At 40.9% G+C, this 18407-nt stretch overlaps 1 protein-coding gene across 1 annotated transcript in view; it reads right to left on the bottom strand.

Annotated features, from left to right (window-relative positions):
• Nucleotides 1–16167: 16167 nt before the first annotated feature.
• Nucleotides 16168–18407, bottom strand: part of GYPC (glycophorin C (Gerbich blood group)) — a 43818-nt gene continuing 41578 nt past the window's right edge. Inside the window, exon 3 of the mRNA XM_056110339.1 lies at nt 16168–16874. Coding sequence (XP_055966314.1) covers nt 16678–16874 — 197 coding nt within the window. The 3' untranslated portion in view covers nt 16168–16677. The remainder of the gene's footprint in view (nt 16875–18407) is intronic.

The raw sequence follows: 18407 nt of genomic DNA, 5'->3' as shown, positions 1-18407 counted from the left end.
GTCACTTACATCACTTTTGGCAGGGGATTTATTATTTGTTTATTCTTATTTAGCCCTGGAGCATCTTAATTTCACTTATATTTATTTCCTGGTATTATTGTGAGAATTTAATTAGATATAGGGTATTAAGTGCCTAGGATAGCCCTTACCTCATTACATTATAACTTGCTCTTGTTCCTGTTATTACTACTGTTAATTGCATTTATTGGCATTTTTCCTTCTATCTTCATTCTTGGGTAAAGATGTTAGAATTAGGGTTTTAAATAGCATTGTTTGGCATCTACTTTTTATTTTTTTTTTCTCGTTGTCATTTGTTAATTTGCAAATTCAGTGTTAAAACAGTGTTAGTGTTGGTCACTGTGCTAATGATCCCTTAGCCCTTAGAAGGTGAACAGAAGAGCTGAACGAGGTCCAAGTACATGGGGCTTGGTCCTAAGTTTGACAGTGACTGAGTATTTTGACTGTCTCAAAAGTCATGTCCACCTGTATTGCTAGAACCATGCTTAGACTTGCATTCTGCTTTATGTGACAGAGGCAGATCTTCGTACTAATGGAAGATCATGTTTCTTCATCACATGTCAGCACTGCAGTCCCACATCTTAGTTTCTAAGTCTGTTAAGCCTAATGGGATCCCAGAGCTTCCTCTTACCTAGATTTTGCAAAGACTGATGGAAGTATTGAGTATCCAGAGAGAGACAACATTGAGGTGATCTGGGAAGGAATTCTGAGAACAGGCTGACTCTGCGGAGAGCAGATAATCTTTGATCTAATGTTGAGATATGAGGGAGGTATTGGTGAGGCATCTGAGGAAGAAGCCTGAGGTAGTAAAATGCTTACAGTGTTAAATATTGGACAGACGCACAGAGAAATGGGAAAACTATACAAGCACAGGTCACAAGAACTCTTCAATCTGGTGTTCAGTGAACATCAAGCTTTTGTTTCTCAGTCCCAAGTACAGGAGGGAGACCTTTTATAGTTCACTTTGTGATTCCCCTGGTTAAATTCTGAAAACCCTTTTGTTTGTATTTTTCCAGCAAATTCTTTATAGCATCTTCTAATCAGGGTCACTGCAGGTATCAGCAGACTGGAACTGGAAGACCTCACTTATTATGTCCCATGGGCTTGGTTTTTGGGAGTGTCACCAGTAATTAGTTCCCTCTAAAGCCATATCCATGCCTAATTTTCTATTATTCTTCTTGCAGAACAGTCTTCATTGCTCCATCAGCACACCAGAACTACCCTCTTTAGATCTGGTCCCCAGACAAGCACCAAAGCAGAGACAGGGAAGCATATAAGGACCAAAATGTATGGATTCTAGTGTCTCTTCAAATGTTAAACTTTCCTCATAGAAGTGCAACATGAAATTTAGCACCTGGGCTCCATTTATGTGAGAGTCTATTACTTGATCCTTCCTACCTTCCTCCCACCCTCCCTCCCTTTATTTCTTCCTTCCCTTCACCAACACCTCATTATATAATTTTTTGAGATTTTGACTAATTTTTAGAATCTAATAGGGCTTGGTCTTAAGTTTGACAGTGATAGGAAAAATTTTATTAAATTTGCTTGACTGATCATCTTTTTTGGTTTTCTATGTAACTACTAGGATCAGCAGGTCAAATTACAGAGCCACAGAAAAACAAGAAAAAAATCCCAAACACATTTTGGGGTTGATAGGCATGAACTTTATACATAGATACTTTTTTTTCTTTGGGACATAGTCCCCTCCAGTGATGCTGTAGGCCTACAGGCCCTCATCCCACTGTGCTCTGGAGCCTTAAATAGGAGATCAAACTCCTATGTGTGCTAAGTGCTGTGACTTATTCTGCACTCCTGGGGTTCTTACATGCCTTTTAGTTGAGTCTCTAGTTTTGCTATAGAGGTCATTACATCCTCTATTAAATGTAGTTCTATGGAGAATTTTGTCATTCTTTTGAAACAATTTTAATGTGACATAGCAAAAACATTTAAAAGTATAAACAAAAGAGGAGTTATTAGTATTATAAAAATACAATTTAAAAAACTGAACTTATATCCAAATATCTTTCAAAACTCTTATCAATATGATAATATATCTGTAAATTTCTTAGGTTACTTATATGGGCCGTCATATTACCTTAAAATAGCAACAATTTTGGTTCTTATTTCCAATTTTTGTAACGTTTTCCCCTTGCCTTTCTATGTCTGCTCTAGCATACTGATGTTTGACTTAAATGATGATAGTTGGCCCTTTACTTACTCCTAATATTAGAAAAAATTTGAAACTTATTTTATATATGATATTTATATGATCATATTTTAGACATTTTCTTCTATTTCTAGATTCCTAACTTTTTACTATAAATTTGAATACATGCTAAGTTTTATCAAATGCTTTTTCTACATATAATTAATATCTATAACTTTCTTCTCTTTGATCTGCTGATGAATGACTTTTACTCATTGATTTCTAAAGAATGACAATGCATCCTCATATTCCCAGAATAGACCTGGAGGTTATGGCAGAATAAAATTTCATATATATTGCTAACTTCAATTTGCTAATAATGAAACAAGGATTTTTTTACATCTATATTAATGAAGAACAAATAGCCTGCAATTCTATAAAAATATTGTGTTGGATTTTGGTATCTAAATTAAGTCAAATTCACAAAGTAAGTCCATTATTTCTTCCTCTTTGGAAAAGCTGAGAATTTAGGTCATGTGTCTTTTGGATATGTAGTATAGCTCTTTGAAAAATTTAATCAATGTGGTAGTTTTCTGTGTGAAGATTTTAACTATTGATTCAGTTACTTTATAGGAGATGTCAAATTTCATTTTCATTCTTCTTCATTACTAGGGTTTTAATTATTTTTAAAAATAATTTTGACCTTAGGTGTCAGCCTCATGTTATGTTGTTTTATACTTCGCAAATGAGTGCAGTCTTTCTATGTCTGTCCCTCTCTTTCTGACTCATTTCACTTAGCATGATACTCTCCATGTCTATCCATTTATAAGCAAAGTTCATGATTTCATCTCTCCTGACAGCTGCATAGTATTTCATTGTGTAGATATAACAAAGTTTCTTTAACCAGTCATCTTTTCTAGGGCACTTGGGTTGTTTTCAGATTTGGGGTATTGTGAACAGTGCTGCAATGAACATATAGGTACAGATGTCATTTCTACTGTGCTCTTTTGCATCCTTGGGATATATTCCCAGAAGAAGTATTGCGGGGTCATATGGAAGCTCAATTTCTAGTTTTTGAAGGACTGTCCATATTGTTTTCCAGAAAGGCTGGACTAGTGGGCATTCCCAGCAACAGTGAAAGAGTGTCCCTCTCTCCCCACATCCACCCCAGCACTGGTTGCTTTTGTTCTTTTGAATGTGTGCCAGTGGTGTGAGATGATATCTTATTGTTGTTTTGATTTGCATCTCCCTAATGGCTAGTGATGTAGAGCATTTTTTCACATGCCTTTTGGCCATTTGTATTTCTTTTTTGAGGAAACTTCTTTTCATTTTTTCTCCCCATTGTTTGATGGGTTTGGAGGTTTTTCTCTTGTATAATTCTACTAGTGTCTTGTATATCATGGATATTAATCCCTTGTCATATGGGAATTGAGTAAATTTTCTTTCCCATTCTGTAGGCTTTTTCTGTATTTGGGTCACTGTTTCTTTTGAAGTGAAGAAGCTTCTTAGTTTGATGTAGTCCCATTTTGTTTGTGTTTGCTTCCACTTGCATGGTCAGTTTGCTCCATAGCTGGAAGCCTGCCTCATGAGCAAAGGGGAGAAGGCAGCTGGAATAGAGAAGGGATCACTAAGAAAAAGATGGCTGGAAGAACTGGTCAGGATTGGAGACGTGTGTAGAAAGTACATAAAGGACCTAACATGATAACCTCTCAGGGTCTGTATTGCAAACCATAATGCCCAAAAGTAGAGAGAGGTTATGGGGAATCATGTCTGCCATGGAGATAGAGGGAGGGTGGGAAAGGGGGGTTATACTGGGAATATTGGTGGTGGGGAATGTGCACAGGTGGAGGGATGGGTGTTTGATAATTGTGTGATTGTAACCCAAACATGAAACTTATAACTATCTCATGGTGATTCAATAAAATTTTTTTAAAATTTTGAATTAAATTAAAAAAAAGAATTTTGATAGGGGGCAGGTGTTTGTCCAAATCTGGCTGTGCTCACGTTTACTCCTGGCTAGCTCTATGCTCAGAGACCACTTATGGTGTGCTCAGGGAAATGTATGCTGGGATTGGACCCAGATCAGCAGGGTGCAAGGCAAGCTCCCTACCTACTGGACTATCTCTCCAGCACCTTAATATTTCTTAGGAGTCTGAACATTTTAATCTAAATTTTCTGCTTTTAAAATGGCCTCATTCAGCTTAGTTAGAGAAGGGAGCACCAAATAAAGGGTGTTGGGAGAATCCTCCCAGGATGGGAAAAGCATGCTGAAAGTAGACTATAGAATGAGCATGATTGCCACTCAATGCCTCTTTTGCAAACCACAGCACCTAAAAGTAGAGAGAGATCAAAAGGGAATCCTCTGCCACAGAGGCAGAGTGGGATGGGGGCGGGGGAAAGGGGGTGGGAGGGATACTAGGATTCGTGGTGGTGGAAAATGGGCACTGGTGGAGGGATATGTACTTAATCATTGTATAATTGAAACCCAAGCACAAAAATTTGTAAGTCTACACTGTACTTCATGGTGTTTCACTAATAAAAATTAAAAAAAAGATAAAATGGCCTTATTGTCCTTTTAAAATCTGTAGCATTTAAATGATGTTTTCTCAGTATGGTGATTTTTCAGAAAAAAAAAATAGAACATCCACATGACCTAGCAATTCCATTTCTTGATACCTACCATTAAGATACAAAAGAAACATTCATTTAAAGAATACGCATATTACTGTTTATTGAAACAATTAGCACAATAGCTAGGATACGGAATCAGCTCAGGTGTCCAACAAGTGAGCAGAAAATGAAGGTGTGTTATGCATATACAATGGAATACTATACAGCTGCCAGGAATGATGAAGTCATGAAATTTGCTGCAATTCAGAGGAAAATGAGGATGTTATTTTAAGTGAAGTAAATTATAGTAGTGTCAAAGAGTGTATGATCCAACTTAACTGGGGTATATAGAATAATAAGACAAGGGAATGTAAGGTGGTCAAACCATTGACCCTAGATAGAAAGGTTGGACACCTGAGCTGATTAGAAAAATTTGGATTGGGTGGGTGCATCTAAGTAAGTAGATGTGTATGGGAGGTCATGGGCAAGGCTCAGGGGCCTAGGACACATAGGTGGTGTAGAGGGGTGGTATTATGTCCACACCACAGAGCCAACAAAAGTGTAACCATAATTATGAAAATGTGTTTGTTAAGGAAGTGGACTGGAGAATGGGAGGGAACCTGAAGGCATTGGTGAAGGGAAATTGACGTTGGTGGTGAAATTGCTATTGTAACACTGTATGCCTGAAACTCTATTATGGACATATTAGTAAAGCACAAATCTGTAAAGCATAGTGCCTGTTAAAAATTTTACTTGACAAAAACTAAAGTTATGTTTTTTGTTTAAGTCCTGAATTACTTTCTCTTATGTTTCTTTTTTAAATCATTCCTGACATGTTAAAATTGCTCGTTTTAGAGAATAATATTTTACATAATTTTTCATTACTTTTATTTTTCATTTAATATTTATCTGTTTATTTATTTTGTTTTGAAACAGTGTTCAGAGGTTGCTCCTGGCTCTGCATTCAGGAATTAACTCCTGGTGGTACCTGGGAGACCATGTGGGATGCCAGGGATCAAGCTCAGGTCTGCTGCATGCAACACAAGTGCCATACTCTCTGTACTATCATTCCAGTCCATTAGTTTTTATTTGATTTTTAGCAAGCTCTTTGAATTTTTTTTTGAATATTCTTTCATTCCTTAGCCAGAAAACTTCTTTCTTAAAGCTATAGATTTTTTACATAATATTAATATTTAAGACTACTGTTTTCATCCATATATAAATTTATATTTCATTACATTTTGAGATGCATTTTATTATATTTCAGTTTTAAATATTTTTAATTTTATATATATATTATTGAGTCACCATGAGGTACACAGTTACAAAGTTGTTCATGATTGGTTTTCAGCCATACAATGTTCCCTTCACCAGTACAATTCCTACCATCAATGCCCCCAGTTTCCCCCCTGTTCCCCCTAGCCTACCTCGACGGCAGCCGCTTTCTCTCTCTCTCTCTCTGTCTCTCTCTCTCTCTTTTTCTCTCCTGCTCTCTCTCTCTCCTTTTGGGTTTTATGTCTCACAGTACTGAAAACATATTGTGTTTGTCATTTTACCTACTTTCAGCACTCAGACCTGTTGTCTCCCTACCACCACCTGTGGCAAGCTGCCAATTGTTGACCATTCCTTCTAACCCTTGTTCCCACTATTATTGGGTGTTAATCTCATACTAGGATTTTTTAGAAAAGATATATATCTCACAAATGAGCTCAATCATTTTATTAATGATTAGGGGGTAATATCCTAGATATATGGGGAACTGATAGAACTTTACAAGAAAAAAATATCCAACCCCATCAAAAATGGGGAGAAGAAATGAACACAAAACTTCTTTTAAAAAGAAAGACAAATGGCCAAAGACACATGGAAAAATGCTCTGCATCGCTAATAGTCAGAGAGATGCAGATCTAAACAAGAATGAGATATCATCTCACATTACAGAGTCTGGCACACATCAAAAAGAACAAGAGCAACCAATGCTGGTGTGGATGTGGGGAGAAAGGAACTCTCCTTCATTGTTGGAGGGAATGTCGACTGGTTCAGTCTTTTAGGAAAACAACATGGGCATGTTTCAAAAAGCAAAAATTGAACTTCCATATGTTCCAAAAATGCCACTTGTGGGAATATACCCTGAGAGCTAAAGAACACACTACAGAAAAGCCATCTGCACTTTGATGTCATTGCAGCACTATTCACAATTGCCAGAATCTGGAAACAACCTGAGTGCTTGAGAACAGATGACTGGTTAAAGAAACCATGGCATATCTACACAATTGAATACTATGTAACAACCATGAAAAATGAAGTAATTAAATTAGCATATAAATGGATGGATATGGTTAATTGTTGATACTTTTACATTTTTTATAGCCTGTCTCATCACTTCTGAAATATTCTCATTGTCTAGGAGTAAACTAGCTATGTTCTATATAGTAGGGAGTTCCCCACACAAACTATGATTTGGGATGAAGACACATTCTCCTTCCATGATGTGCAGGAGACTTTACCCTCTCAGAGATCCAGAAACTGTTCTTTGCCAAGTTCCATGAATTAAGAACACCACTAGGTTTCAGGACAACACAGTCTCTTAAGGGTTTCAACTCTACAGAGAGTTAAGTGTCTCTAGTCATATAAGGGTTCTGGAAATGCCATTCTTTTCTCTATTGTCCTATTGGATGGGGACAGAGATCCCTGATTTTAAAAAAAGGAGGGGGGAAGGGAGTAAGGAATAGATAGATAGATAGATAGATAGATAGATAGATAGATAGGTAGACCAAGGTATCTATCTACCTTGGGTGCTTCTGAGAATGTATTTGCTTGATCTTTGGGAAATCATTGCATTAGGTAGAATAACGGCCTTCTTGATAGACTTAATGCTGGAACACTGGCAAGAATGGCTGAGAATTCCACCTAGGAAAGGTGTCTGAGCACTTAGAACCATGATGCAGACCCAGAGGTTCCAAGTTCCCAGAAATTCTGCGTGGTTCTTCCATTGCAAATTCTTCAGTTTCTTACAAAAAAAATAAATACACAAGAGCTAAAGCCTGTGTTGAAATTCTGATTCTGGGGCCTGGAAAGATAGCTAAAGTGTTGGAGCATGTGCCAGGCATATGCAAAGCCCTGAGTTCAATGCCTGTCATCTCAAAAACTCCCAGAGCACCCCAGGGCATGGCCTTGTAGCACTGGGTGACCCCGGATGACCACTGGCTTGAGCACTGTTGAGTATACTGGACATACACTGCCAGATGTGACCAGTAAGAAAAGAAAGATCCTGGTTCTGCTATGTCATGCTATGCAATCTGGATGAGCTTTATGTCTCCCTTTCCTTCTTTAATAATGAGGAGAAAATATTACCTAACTTAGAGGATTGTTGTGAGGATTAAATGAATCTTTAGCTTCTACTACGATCTATAGTATGTTTTTCTTAAAAAGGAAGATGAGTAATATTCCTACTTGAGTGCACACTCTAAATCTGCCTTATTCAACTCTGAGCTGTAGTTATCTTACCTCTTAAAGATCTGGGCTACCTAAACTTTTTCTTGTCTTCTAGTAGCTGGTACCTCTTGCCTGTCTCCCATCTCCTCAATCCTCTAAAGAGGTTAGATTCCAATAGTACAGTAATAGTAGGTTGCTTAGACTTTTCTGGGAGGGGCAGGTTTTAATTTACTTTCATAGGATAGATGGGGTTAGTAGTTTGGGAGACACTCATGCATTCTGTCATTTTCTGAAGAATGCCTCTCATGATAGACAAGCTTCGCTAATGGAATTTTTAAGCAATTTACAGTGCCAAGATTTAGAAGAACACACTTTATAAAATAATCTGCTCTTGCAGCAGTGTCAATTGGATGAGGATAATTTAATCTACAGCATGCGTTTCTGACTATGTCCTTTTGGTAGCAAATTTAAAAGATGTTGAATAGGAAGGAAGTATCAGAAGCCCATGACTCATTCCTATTAGTCGGCTGAAGAGCCTCAGCAAAGAGATGGAGATGGAGATCTCTGGTGTGAACTCTCAGGGGACTAATTGTCTACTAAAGGCCTCTAGCGAAATGAGGGATTCCAAGAGTGCTAAACCCAGAGGCAAAGAAACAAAGAGCTTTGTTGATATTGATGCTGTAGTCACAGCCTCTGAAGGGTGAGGGTTGTCCATAAGGTGCTCTTAATTTCTGGGATAATTTCTCTCAGTGGTGTTAGCTCTTTTAAGTAGCATTGTAAACATGCATTGGCATCCCCATCTTTTCTGTGCCTTTTAATTTATTTGTGGAAGGTCTGTTAAAACAACGTTCAGGCGACTTAAGGGCCCCTGCTGTTAATACTTGTCCCACAAGACTGGATGCTTTCATGCTTGGGTCCAGTAGTGCTGGAGGCCTCTAGGGCTATACTTGCAGTACTAGAGGCTCTTGCAAGAGCTGGGGATGGAACAGGGGGACTCATACATGTGAGGTGTGCACTCCAGCCCTGAGCTCTCTTCCCCATTCTTGTGCCTTTTAAGGAGGCTTTAGTTGGCACTAGCTCTATTGCATATTTTAATGTTTTACACTTAACATTATATCACAAGCATTTCCTCAACTTATTAAAAATTCTCCGTAACATCGTTTTATTGCTGCAGAATACCTAATTGCATGTCGGCATCATAATTCCCCTAACAACCCCCTAATAATAAGCACTTAAAAAGTTCTGTATTTTCCTCGGCATAAATAGGACTATAATGGACCTTTTAAAATGGGAATTTTGGTGTTTATTTTGGCATATTTTCTCAGAAGAGAGATCTAGAAGTAGCATTTTCATGATAAAGAATGTGAACCCTCACAAAAATTTGACACATTATCAAGTGCATTGTCGGGGAATTATGTTCAAGTCCACACTCAATGGCACTATGCCTTTGGGATCTTAGTGCCTTTGTATATACTTCCTTTAGATAATCTTATCTTAATCAATAAAGCATGCAATGTATCTGGATATATGCACATGCATATTTGTATGCACACATGTGTACAACACACACTTACATGTATATGTATACATATATATTTCATTTATGTATATATACATATATATTTCATTTATGTATATATACATATATATTTCATTTATTAGCTTGCAGCTGCACATTTTCCCCTCCCAGAATGATCTTTTAAAGGCAGGTGATTAATAGTGGGTGGAATAAACAAATTAGGGAACTTCCTTCTGCCTCCCCAGGGATAATTACTCTTAGCTGCGAAGAACTCCAGTTTAGCTTGTCTTTTTAAACTTTCCAGCCTTTTTTGTAAGTCCAATATATCTGAGTCCAGGGTAGGGTGTGGAGAGACTCTTTGTATATAAAAAAACCAAGATATCTTTCTCAATACTTGAACAAGATATTGAAAGAAAGGGGAAAAAAGATTCCTGGTAGAGACTTTTGGGCTTCAACACATCCGAAGAGCTTCGTCAGAAAGGGCAGAAGACCTTTCTATCTCCTTCCTACTTGTGTGCTAATCAGAGCTCAGAGAAGGGAGACTCTGGCTCTGCTACCTGTCATTTCCCAGGAACCTTCTTACAGGCTTCATTCATGTTTTAAGAAAAAATAGTACACTTGAAGTTATGCAACTCATCTCAGTTTCATCATTGGACACGACTATTTGAGATTAAACATTGTTTTCAAAGCACACATGATCCAAGAAGGGTTGATAGGGATGCTTTGACAGGATGTGAGAGCTAACCACTTTATTCTCAATCACTGTGATGAGAGTGCTCTGAATGATTCTTGGGTACCTGAGGGTGGATGTGCTCTGAATGATTCTTGGGTACCTGAGGGTGGATGAGATGTGATATACTTCAAATGACTTACCTTCATTACCATCCTGCTAATCATTCTCCCAGATTTTATCTAACTTATCAGTGTATCAAACTCAGCAAAGTATAGCTTCCACTCAGCCACCAGCTGCCACCACTCAGAGCTCTGTCCCTCTGTCCAGAGGAGCCCACAATAGAAACAAGAGTGTTAGTCACCACTGGGCGGGACCAGCAGACCTGGGAAGTCTTGCAGCTCTGGGTCTTAGTGGATCTGTGTGCTTTCATGAAGAGCTCATGCTGATTCAGCTTCCCAGCTGCTAGAAGGAGGTTCCTCTCTACTCACGCAAACCTCGGTGCTCCCTTGGCTTCCAGCAACTCCTTTAATCTTTCTACAATTTCTCTGTAGAGCCTGTGTTTCTGGTATAAAGGGAGCAAGAGGCCATCCACCTGGAGGGTGATTGTGAAGATAAAAGGAGGAGCCAAGTGCAAGAAGCCAGAATTTCAGTGTGTACTTGTTGACTCTTCCCTCTTCCTCCAACCCTCCCTTTTATCTCTCCTCTCTTTTTTCTCTAGTTCCCTTCTTTCATTTGATTGGTTTTTGGAGAATTACTGTGATACTGTGATTTATAAGAATATTTTTGAGTCACTCTGATGATCAAAATATATATCCCAGATATACTTGGTCTTTTTTAGAGTTCCTGGTTTACAGTTACCCTAAACTTTGATGTTTTCTTGAGGAGAACAATAAATGTATATTTTGATGTGTTGCAAAGATGAATTTTGAAACTGGTGGCAGATCAGTAATGGAATATTGCATATGTCTAAAACCCAATTGTGAATTAACTTTGTAAATCATGGTGTTTTCACAAAATAAAATGAAGAAAACAAAAGAAAAACTTTAAAATGTATTACATATACACAATGGAATAATACATGGCTGTAAGAAAAATAAAATAGGGGCTGGAGTGATAGTACAGCAGTTAGGGTGTTTGCCTTGCACATGGCCGACCCAGGTTTGATTTCCAGCATCCCATATGGTCCCCTGAGCACCGCCAGGAGTAATTCCTGAGTGCAAAGCCAGGAGTAACCCCTGTGCATCATCAGGTATAACCCAAAAAGAAAAAAAAGAAGAAAAAGAAAATAATGGAATTTTTGCCAGGTGGATGGAACTGGAGAGTTTTGTGCTAAGTGAAGTTAGTCAGAAGGAGAGGTAGAGATACAGTATGATCTATATTATATACATGACATGCGAATTTGTCATCATTAGACAGTTTAGCATGGTGTGGGTGACGGTGTTGGTGAGGGACACTGACACTGGGGGAGGGAAGCCGGCACTTGGGTGGAGGGTGTGGTGCTAGAATAGTTTAGTTTAAATATAAAATTCTACTGGTAACAGTATGTAAACCACAATACACAAAATAAAATAAAAATGTTAATGACTTTTAACAAAGAGATGACTTTTGGAAGTACGATAGGATAGGGATTACCAGCCTTGAGAATGTCTCCTAAGATTAGAAGGTATGAAGTTCCAGTTCTAGGTCCTATTCTCAGCCCTCAACTGTAGGGAGCAGAGAGGAGCTAGAGGTACAAGATAACTTCCGGACATTAGGTTCAGAATTATGCTATTATTTTAATGAAGACTTATGAAAAACTCAAGAGAACAGACTTAGAGAAGTTTGGGGTTGGTGAAGATGTGAAGATTTGGGGAGAGTGGTTTACATGAGAAGCCATGGAATCTCTCTCTCTCTCTCTCTCTCTCTCTCTCTCTCTCTCTCTTTCCCTTATACCTTATCCTCTGCATTTCTTCCATCTGTCTGTTCCCAGATTATATTCTATATAATGACAAATTGGTCATCTAGTGGGTACATGGGCTTCCTAAATTCTATGCACTATTCTCACAACTTATTTCTTACAACTGGAGAGGGACTCTTGGGAATCCATGGCTTATAAACAATTTGACACTAACTAACAATCTGGGCTTGAGACTTTTCTCTGAAGTAGAAGATCATTTGGGATCTATGTGCCCTTAACCTGTAGAATCTGGTGCTAGGTCATCATTGTCAGAAGTGAATTGGAATCTACAATCCCCTGCGGGTGGCTGAGAAATGCTAGTTGATGTGGCCTCTACACACAGTCATGTTGGAATTGATCCTGATGCATGCATGTTCATGCTTAATTGCGTCAGTCAACATTGGTCTCAGGCCTGCTGTGTGGTGATATTGGTTCAATGATGCAGAAGGCTCCAAGAAAAAGGAAAGCTTAAGGGGCACTATTTATTTGTATAATAGCAAGTTCTTGATGCAGGGATGTCATCTGCACATGCACACCATCAAGTGGATTCTCTCTTAAGTGCTATAGATTGGACACCAGCCTGAGGCAGTTTCCTTCTTACTGGCATATCCACTGGGCCACAATGGTAGACCCAAACCTGTGACTTCTATGTCACCACTATACCTGATTCAGGCATGGCCTGGGGATTCTGTGGATTGAGGAGTCGGTTGAACTTCCGCATGGTTTCCAGAACATTAGGGTAGGCAGGAAAGAGAAGAGAGGGAGAGAGGCCAGTTCTCAGAGCACTATATGTACAGAGGAGGGAAGAGGGTAGTAGAACACACTCCTCTTCCCTATGTAGGCACCAATGCCAGGCAGTCCCCAGGTTCCTGGCTTTTCCTGCCCTTGACCCTTTAAATCAGGGTATGTTCTGTGGTGGGCTCTGAGGGTCTTCTTGGTGCCCATTAGCAGAGGTCTGATCTCACAGACTTTGAAGACATGATCATATGCTCACATAGTCTCATAAACAAAGGGATATCACTGTGGGAAAGACATGAGAAGTAGTTTTGTGGTTTCCAAACATGTTCCCAGAAACTCTTGGCTTGCAAATTTGTAGCAGGCATTCTGGGAAATAATGGGATTGCCACCTAAATATATTTTGGAAATGTTGCATTACTTTCTCTATTCCATGCACAATTTTGAATAAAAATGACACTGATACCAAGAAGTCTTGCATTGGGTGTATGGTGCCGCCAGCAGGTCAATCTGTACCTGTGAGGCAAGTGCATCAGCAGCCTGATGGCGCCTTCAGACTTCCAGATACCCCAAAATAGCAGCTGTGCCTTTGGCCAGACCCCAAAAACTTGGGGCAAAGTTTACCAAGAAAGTAAGTGGCCAAAAGTTAGGTATGTAGGAAACACACCCACAAAGCACCTCCGGATCAGCAATATAATTGGAGGCATGGCCTCTCTGGTTGCTGATCGAACTGCTTAACAGCCATGATCCCAGAGACTCAGAAACAAATCTTGAAACTGAATGGCTCTTGACAGAAAAGCGTCCAGTCCCTACAGTAGGTTCCAGGTGCTGGGCCACCCCAGGTGGGAATAGATTTCGTGCTTGGCCTGTTCCCCCTGGCGGCCCGATGGCCACCATCCTCCAGAGGCCACTGGGCAGTCAGGTTTTGGCTCGCAGTGACGAGACACGCAGGGCCTCATGGGATGGGGGTGGAGCTGGCCCTTTCATATCCGTCCCAACAAGACCCCAACTCATCACCCATGAACAGCCTCTCTGGCTCCTGATCAAGCAGCTTAACGGCCATGATCCCAGAGACTCAGAAACAAATTGCGGAACCCAGTGGTTTTTGGCAGAAATGTGTCCGGATCTATGTAGTAGGTTACTGTCGCCTGGCCATTCCGGGGGGGAGGGTGCTGTCCCTCTGCCTGCTCCCCCTAGGTGGCTCGGTGGCCACTATCCTCCAGAGGCCATTGGACAGTCAGGTTTGGGCCTGCAGTGACGAGCATGTGGGGCCTCACGGGATGGGGGTGAAGCCGACCATTTCCTCCCCATCCCAACGAGACCCTGAGTGGCGACTAATGGCCACCCACTAATGGCCTTTCTGGCTTCTGATCAAGCTGCTTAACAGCCATGATCCAAGAGACTCAGAAACAAATCTCAGATCCCAGCAGGTTTTTGCAGAAATCCCTCCAGATTTAAGTGTTAAAATTTTGGAATTTCAAAATCTAGTGGCCACTATTGAAGCTATGCAACATCATATGTTATTCATAACCAGCAATAGAAAACAAATTGTCTACGGTTGCCTTTTCAGCAGATCTGAGTGTTGGGGTAAAATCCCAAATAATAATGGTGGGTCTGGTGTCAAAATATTGAATATAATCAAAGTAGAGAGAGAGGAATGTGGAAATCATCTGCCCCACAGGTAAGGGGAGGGTTGGGGATGGGGGAATACTGGTTTTTTTGGGGGTGGAGAATGGGCACTGGTGAAGGTACAAGTGTTTCATTGTATGACCGAGACTTAAACCCGAAAGCTTTGCAGCTGATCTGACAGTGATTCAATAGATAAAATTATAAAAAATGAAAAAAAATTAAGGTGGAGTTCATGCCTAATTCAATCAGCTAATCAGTGGCTGAATAAATAGCAATACTCCTACATTAAAAAAAAGAAGTCTTGCATTGGCTTGACTCACTTAATATGTCATTTTACAGAATGATTTGTACATGGACCATTCTTTTGGTTTGGGATTCTTTGTTGTCATTTTGAAAAATTCGTGTTTACTAGATCACTACTTGGGAAATATGGATATAGCCAAATCCCTTTTTTATGCATGAGAAGGTCAGTGAGCATGGGTCCCTGATGGAAAAAAAAGTCAACCTTTTTTCCACTAACTTCCTTAACCAGTTTTCTTTTCTTCTCTAATCCACTTACCCATAACAACCTGACAGTCATTATGCCATCCATCCCGTTTGGTTGGTGTTCATTTCCTGCTTATCTTGGACCTATAATATCTCTAGGAAGAATGATGGAGACCTTTGCACTGACTGTCATGAATGAATGAAGTGGTCTTACGAGTGATGAATCCTGAAATTCCTGGAATCCTTGGGATAGAGTATTTAATCCTGGAGATGTTGGCTCTGGAGGGATGGCCAAGCTACTGAAGTCTAAGACTCTCATAAAAGAGGATGGTTAGCAAGTTCATTTCAAATTGTGGTTACTGATCATGAAGCACTAAGAAATGGTGTGATGAGGAACATTCATTTATCAATGTACACACTGCACACTGAGTATAGGACATTAGCATCAGAAGACAAGTTGTCTTTTAGCACTTGACATATTTGTTCCTGTCATCAACCTTGAAAGCCCACTTGTATCTTAGTCATATTCACTTGAGAAACAAGATCCCTAAGACCCTAGAGGTCTTAAAACTAAGAAAGGTGGGCCCAGGGATCAAACTCAAGGAGTGGAAGCCTGCTATCTGCATTTTGACCATGATGCCATCTTCACTTCCTGTCATTATGGGAAGGAAGGGATTCATGTTTGTTTAAGAGGGCCATATTTTTCTAACGCCATAAAGAGAAAATCAACACTTTGACCCATGCTTTGCCCTGGGACAATGTATTTCTAAAGGAACAAGGAAGCTTCTGTTGTTTGGGGAAAGGAATGAGGGTCTCTGGCTTGTCTCTCCCTAAAGCGAGGCTCCTGTGTGATTTCTGCTTTCTGAGAACTCTGAGAACCCTCCTGCTCCCTTCCCAAACTCTATCAGCTACCACAAAAGCCGACCCTGTACAACAGCAATCTTTTACCCAGACAATTGCAGTAATGTCATTTGACTGAATGCTTGGTTACATTTCAAATTTATTTTCAATTGTTTTGAGCTGGATCAATGGGAAACAAGAGTGCCTTTTTAGCTTCAGCACCTGCTGTTTCCCCCCAAATGTCAAGGGCTGACATTTGATGCCCTTATCCCCAATCAACGTACTGATGACTCCCTGTCTTGCTTCCCAGGTGCTCCAGGCCCATTGCCCTGCTCACTCTCTGCAAGCCGGTCACACCATGCTGCTTGCCAATGCACTGCCCTGGGAGAGCCAAATCCTCTCTCTCTTCCTGGCAAAGAAAAGGCCTCTGAGGTGGTCACTTCACCCCGGGGGCCCTGGGAGAGGATGTATGTGAGTCCTCCTCTTTTCCTCCCTCCTCCCTGGGTCGGCACACAGGCAGGGTGAAGACTCGGAACCAGGTAAGTGCTCTCAAGGTTCGCCTGGTGGTGCAGGTAGTGGGGTGGAGTGCTTGGGTACATTTTCTCTCTTAGAGTAGGAGGACGTGTTGGGGAGCTGAGGCCGGGCATCCCTCAGATGAAGTACTCTTTCCTGCTGTTGTCCCCGGCATCCTGGAGAGAAGGGTCACTCTGCAGAGCTGCGTCGGCGCTCTCAGCGAACTCTGTGCCCTTGGCCTCATTGGTGTGGTATGTGCCCTTGTGCCTGTACATGTAGTGCAGCATGATGAGGAGGAGGCAGATAAGAACGAAGGCCACAGCAGCAATCACACCTGTAGGTGGTAAGATATTCGTGATTATGGACCAGGTCCCCTGATTAGGAAGCATTAGGAAGCATTGTAAGGGTGGGGGTGCTGGGTTTGGGTAGGATCTGGGAGCGTTGTGTCAGATCAGGTGTCCTCCTACAAAAAATGTCACTGGCTCCACTTCTTTCCTGCCTCTCTTCTCCCTGCCTGTTGGGTGCCCATCAGGACTTCTCCCTTCTCTCTCTTCTCTCCTCTCTGTCACTCTCTTCCTTCCTGTCCTCCTACCCCGCCCTCTGCAGACAGGTTGAAATTGAATCCTGAAAGTGATCCCGGCGCAGAGAGGCAGCTGCTCACAGATGAAGACATAGAGACCTGGGAAGACTTCAAGACAGCATGTGCATAATTTACACAATGAAGCTATGTGGGGTTTGCTTAAAACTTAAGGGATTATAGGGGTTGGAGCAATAGCACAGCAGGTAGGGCGTTTGCCTTGCACGCGGCCAATGAAGGTTCGATTCCCAGCATCCCATATGGTCCCCCGAGCACCGCCAGCAGTAATTCCTGAGTGCAGAGCCAGGAATAACCCCTGTGCATCACCGTGTGTGACCCTCCCCCCCCAAAAAAAAGCAAAAAAAAATTAAGGGATTATAGGGATCATCACTTCAGGTTTCTAAAGCAGGACAACCCCAACCCCATCTGAGGAACTTCCTGGACATGGGGCTAAGGGGATAAAACTGGCTGTCCTATTGCACACTCCTTTGTGGAAAAAAAATACACCCTCATCCTCCCTGCCCTAGAGATTTGTGCTCATCATTCCATTACACTCTTGTGCTTTGAGAGGAAATGTGGGCTACGAGATTGGCAGAGAGCAAAGGGAGAGGCAAGCAAAGGACTGAAATGGGATGTATACTGAGGGATAGAGATCTCACCAAGATAAGGGCTGGTGGGAATGGTCAGGTTTCATTTCTGTTTGAGGCCAGGAAAGGTCAGAAAAGGTCAGGAGGTTGGATGCGGGGTTGGGCAATAGTGGTCAAGTCACTCAAGGATTTGGAGCTATGGGGGGAGTGGAAAACAGTGAAGAGGTTCAGTAGGGACTAAAGGATATGGCTCTTATGGTAGTAAAGGGGTCCTGTGACTTCAGAACTACAGAACAAACTCTCTTTGAGGTAAGGACTCCAAGAGACCTCAGCCTTTTCTAAGAATAAAGGTGAATATCAGAACCCTTGGCGAAGAGTTGTGGAAGAACATGGGGGGACAGGTTAAACTGATATTTTTATAGAATACTCTCTACACTTTGCACTGCTAACAAGGGAACATTGGCATGCACAATATAATACTGCTACAAAAAGGACACCTCTGAGTCTAAGGAGGTGAAGAATGTCTAATGGATAGAAGTGAACAGTCTACTTTGTCTATCTGTTTCTAGCTGCAAAGTCCTCTGGCCTATAAAAAAGCGAGTGATAAGTGTGAATCTCAAAAGAGAGAAAGATCAAGTCCAAATTTAGCCCTTCCTGAAGTAGCTTGGGGTCACAGGCTTGACATGTGGAGCCTGTGTTAGGT

Source organism: Sorex fumeus, unplaced genomic scaffold, assembly GCF_029834395.1.
Source record: "Sorex fumeus unplaced genomic scaffold, SorFum_2.1 ptg000009l, whole genome shotgun sequence".
NCBI lineage: Eukaryota > Metazoa > Chordata > Mammalia > Eulipotyphla > Soricidae > Sorex > Sorex fumeus.
Note: the sequence above shows the minus strand (reverse complement) of the source record. Positions and strands in the feature narration are given on the sequence as shown.